At 34.2% G+C, this 4,462-nt stretch overlaps 1 protein-coding gene across 10 annotated transcripts; it reads left to right on the top strand.

Annotated features, from left to right (window-relative positions):
• The first annotated feature begins 409 nt into the window (after positions 1–409).
• On the top strand, positions 410–4,186 carry LOC145141128 (uncharacterized). 10 transcript variants are annotated; one of them, XM_079074469.1, is made up of 10 exons: positions 410–909; positions 980–1,033; positions 1,139–1,244; positions 1,510–1,589; positions 1,675–1,726; positions 1,822–1,869; positions 1,948–2,012; positions 2,100–2,186; positions 2,337–2,394; positions 3,834–4,186. In XM_079074469.1, exons 6-10 carry the CDS (start codon positions 1,866–1,868, stop codon positions 3,917–3,919), a joined length of 300 nt encoding a protein of 99 aa, XP_078930595.1. In that variant the 5' UTR covers positions 410–909; positions 980–1,033; positions 1,139–1,244; positions 1,510–1,589; positions 1,675–1,726; positions 1,822–1,865; the 3' UTR covers positions 3,920–4,186. The 10 variants fall into 10 exon arrangements, with proteins under 10 accessions (XP_078930595.1, XP_078930596.1, XP_078930597.1 ...); XM_079074470.1 differs by lacking the exons at positions 980–1,033; positions 1,139–1,244 and adding an exon at positions 1,089–1,138; XM_079074471.1 differs by lacking the exons at positions 980–1,033; positions 1,139–1,244 and having other exon boundaries at positions 411–729; positions 801–909.
• The last annotated feature ends 276 nt before the right edge of the window (positions 4,187–4,462 follow it).

Raw genomic sequence — 4,462 nt, 5'->3', positions numbered from 1 at the left:
GTTCAGTTAAATTTTAAATATTAAATGTATAAATTTATTTAATCCATGTATAAAATGAAAGAATATTATATTATAAAATATCAAACTATTTTATCTTTATCATATCATTTCATTGTTTTCTCTATGTTTTAAAGAAAATAATATATAGATATTAAATTGTTAAAATGAATAAAAAATCATAAATCTTATAAGTTTTAGATTATTGAATTTTTCAGATGACATTATTAATGTTTAAAAATTATATATATATATATATATATATATATATATATATATATATATATATATATATATATATATATATATATATATATATATATATTAAATGAGAGGTATCTTTGCGAACAATATTTCATTATGATTGGTTGGATTTTTTTTGGGGGTTTTGGTCCACAATAAATCTTTTGTGTTGTGGCCTTGTGGGTTACACGTGCATTCTGGTCCAGGTTTACCATCTATGTGGTGGTGTTCTTTGCGTTCCACCGTTCACTTGTCTCATACCACCGCCCAATGCTTCCAATCAGACGCAGAGAACATATACTCCACCGCCTCAATATCTTCTCCACCACCTTATCTCATTTGTTTCGTTTTTTATCTCACCACCTCCATCAGATAATCATCTACTCCACCACAGCCTCCTCCACCGATAATCGTTTTCTTCAAGATTCCACATGGGTGTCCACCCACCGCCATTATCTACTTCTGATCTCCACCCATCAAGAAACCTAGGTTTCTTCTTATTCTCCCTTTCTTCCTTACTGATCATCAGGTCCTTCTTCCTTACTTCGAATGTCGCCTAGGGTTCTACTGTATCGATGCTTTCTCACGACGTTCCGGTCACTGACGCTGGTGGTAGAAGAAGGCGGTCGACCAGCGGTACCATGCCCAAGCGGCCAAGCGCCTATACAGGTAAACTCCGGCTCTCTCTCGATTTCTGCGTTTTTTTTCAGTAAGAACCGATTAATTTGAGGTTAAATAGGGTTTTTCCGGAACATAAATAATCGTAGGGCGTCATCTCTATTACAAATTGCAAGTAAGAATTTTAGTTGTCAACATATGGTTGAAAATTAGCTCTATGATCTCTACAGAGCAAGTGATGTATGTTTCAATGTTCATCAAATGTTCTCCTTCTTAACAGGTTTGATCCTCTATCCATCTATATAATTATGAGATCGGATTGAAACCAAATCATGTAAAAGAAGCCAGTTTATCATACAGAACCATGTCCATATAAGAAGGGAAAGGTACCCAAAATGGAAATAAGTATCCTTTGCCACCACGATCAGGCGGCAGAATTGGTTGTGGTGGTGGAGGAGAATCTATAATGATCATCAATCTCCTCAAATTCTTATTTAGATTTAAACTTGGTTTAATCTTTTTTTTTTTTTGGGGGGGGGGACTTACAGGTGGTATAATTTTCCACCGTGCACCCTCCCAATAACTTCCACCATGGTTACACACTGGTTATGTGATGTGATGATGAAATAACATGGTGTAAGTTGTGTTCAGGTGCTGAAGAAGGCTCATGCTGACGCAGGAAGTAGTGCCCAGAAAAGTTTGCAACAATCTCAGGGCTATGGTGACAGCAGGTTCAAAAGAAAGTTTCATTAATACCATACCATTTTAGTATTTTTTTTGGAAATGATGATAGATAACGAATAACTATTTCACCAGTTTTTCATCAAATTCGATGGAGCAGCTCCTTTCTCTCGCCACTTCAAACCTGGTAAATACGTTTTATATCTATCCCATCCATTGATTATTTGTATAAATTGTTTTGAAAATTAGGTTTTAAATTTGTGTTTTGTTTCGATTCTGAAGGGGAATGAGGTGGATGGTGTAAATGTGAAGGAATTTTACGTCAAATGGGTGTGTTTCTTGATCAATTGGGTGTGTTCATGACATGGAATTGTGCTTAAATTAGCTTGATTTCTTTCTATACAAAAGATTTTAGCCATGGCTGCTTGGAAGAACATAGGTGGTCCGGAGCCAAACGAATGAGCTTGAAAAAGGTTTTATATTACTCTAACTATTATATAATTGATGGTATATTGTTTGATTTTAGGCACTCAAATATTTTTCTCTCTTACTTTGCTTAGTTCTTGGTTGATGCTGGACTGCAAGAGGCTATAAGCAGGGAAAAGGTTTTGGGATGGCTGGATCAGATTGAATTACATTTCCAATTTGTATGTGTTGGTTAGATAAAATTTTTATTTATTGTATGTTTTACTTTTTCTGTGATGTTTTTCTACATTGTGGAACATGATGGGTTGTGGGGAACATGACTTTCACCGACTACACATGTTTCACAAGCATACTAATTGACTGATGCACAGAAGCTATTTGATGAAATGCCAAAAAGAGATGTGATCTCATGGACTACTATGATCACAGGTTAGTGTCAAGGTTCTACACTCTCTGATGCATTAACTCTCTTTATTGACATGACATGATGCACACAAACACTAACCTTGATGAAATCACATTTACTAGCATTCTCTCTGCTTCCAGTCATCTACTAATCAATTACCATACTTTGTGAACGGGTTTATTATGTTTTTCTTTGTTAGATTGGTTTTGATTTTCAAGGAATTATGTGATTTGAATTTTGGACTTGAGCCTAATTGATGTATCTATCCTTTGCCATATTTTGATTGGTATTTTTTTGTTAAAAACTTTGATCCCTGCTTTGTTCTTTGTTTTGCTACTGATTTGTCTAATTCCATTCCATAGGTACCTTCTCAGGAATCCGACCAGAGCCTGCTTGGCAATAGGGGTGAGCATTTGGACCGGTGGACTGGACCCTTTTTTTGGACCTCCGGGCCGGTTCTCGGTTCTAGGAATCCATCCCGGTCCGGTCCGGTTTTTACCGGGTTTAGAACCGGTTGGACCCGATTTAAAAAAAAATTGTAATCTGTGAAAATTTTTAAACAACCATAACTCATTCGATTTAAGTCGGATTGCCACGCGGTTTTTTCCAACATTTAATTTACAGTTTGTAGATGAATTTTGACTATAATTTTGTTGATTTTGGTATTATATTCAATGAGTTACAGTCTTTCAAAGTTAAGCTATCAAAGCTGAAAAATTTCAGCTTTTCAGTAAGATTTTTAAAATTTTGTAATCTGTGAAAATTTTTGAACAACCATAACTCATTCGCTTTAAGTCGGATTGACCTGCGGTTTTTTCAAACATTTAGTTTACAGTTTGTAGATAGAATTTTGACTATAATTTTGTTGATTTTGGTATTATATTCAGGGAGTTACAATCCTTTAAAGTTGAGCTATCAAAACTGAAATATTTCAATTTTTTAACTATTATTTTAGACTATAGTTATGAATTTTATGTATCTTTGAAAGATAAATCATATGAAAGGGATCTGAACGTGATTTATATGTTAGTTTCTTTTATTTGGAAAATTAATTTTGCAAGTTATAATATTCTTACATCAAGGTAGATCAGTTATGCATGAAACGGAAACGTAATCATTTTTATCAGTTGTATCGTATCAAACCCAAAAACTTATTTTTACGACTTGTACTCTATGCAATTAAAGTTGTACCGGTCCGAACGGGTCCAAGAACCGGAAAACCCGGACCCGGACACGACTTATCCGGTCCGGTCCACGGTCCACAATATTCTACATAACCGGTCCGGTCCAAGAGCCGGTCCGGTCCGGTCTAAATGCTCACCCCTGGCAACATGTCAACTGCCAAACTTCTTGAGCTTGCTCCTTTTCTGATGCTGAAGCTGAATTGGCATGTCTCTTTTACACTTTTACCCCTTACTTTATACTTTAAGTTTTAAATTATATTATTATTCTCATCATGCAGGATGCCGGTATAAATCTAAAAATGGAGCTACTAAGTCGGATAACTCAAGGAAGTTCTATATATATTTTTTTTGTTTTGTTTCTTAATGGTGGTTTTAAATTTCATTATGTATTACCTTCTTGAAGGAAGATGAAGATTCAACAAAAAGACAAGACCTTGCTGACTTGAGTTTCTTAGCCATTTTTGTAAAGGTATTGATCCTAAAAAAATATTATGAATGATTTGATATCTAACAGATAGCTATTTGGCCCCTCATTTTCTATAACTTTTTTCTAGGGAGTGGGGGTGATAAAAGGCAAGTATAAAAAAAAAAAAAAAAAAAAAAAAAAAAAAAAAAAAAAAACAAAACAAAACACACAGCATATTTTCTGCAGTTTATCAAGTATATCTTTTGTCACAAGTAAATCATTTAAATTTTATAGACCATTTGAAAAAAAAAAACTCGATTAATTTTCAATGAAAGTAAGGAATATCATGGATAATTTCTCAATTAGTTGAAGTTAGTGTCTTTTGAAATGGTGAAGTGCCTGTTTTAATATATAACATTAAAGCTATTCAGTGGTGGAGGAATTAGTCTAATATGCATATAAGCTTATCTCAAATTCAACTCATGTCATGCATATGTATCA

This window comes from Lactuca virosa, chromosome 9, assembly GCF_052849685.1.
Source record: "Lactuca virosa cultivar CGN04683 chromosome 9, Lactuca_virosa_CGN04683_v6, whole genome shotgun sequence".
Classification (NCBI taxonomy): Eukaryota; Viridiplantae; Streptophyta; class Magnoliopsida; order Asterales; family Asteraceae; genus Lactuca; species Lactuca virosa.
This window is presented reverse-complemented; position numbering and strand designations above follow the sequence as displayed.

What these genes read in the sequence shown, in the direction of transcription:
- LOC145141128 (XM_079074466.1), top strand. Translation starts at nt 790, where the DNA reads ATGTCGCCTAGGGTTCTACTGTATCGATGCTTTCTCACGACGTTCCGG. An exon ending in GCGGCCAAGCGCCTATACAG is followed by an intron (nt 910 to 1,509) that starts GTAAACTCCGGC and finishes AGTTGTGTTCAG; the next exon opens with GTGCTGAAGAAGGCTCATGC. An exon ending in CTCTCGCCACTTCAAACCTG is followed by an intron (nt 1,727 to 1,821) that starts GTAAATACGTTT and finishes TCGATTCTGAAG; the next exon opens with GGGAATGAGGTGGATGGTGT.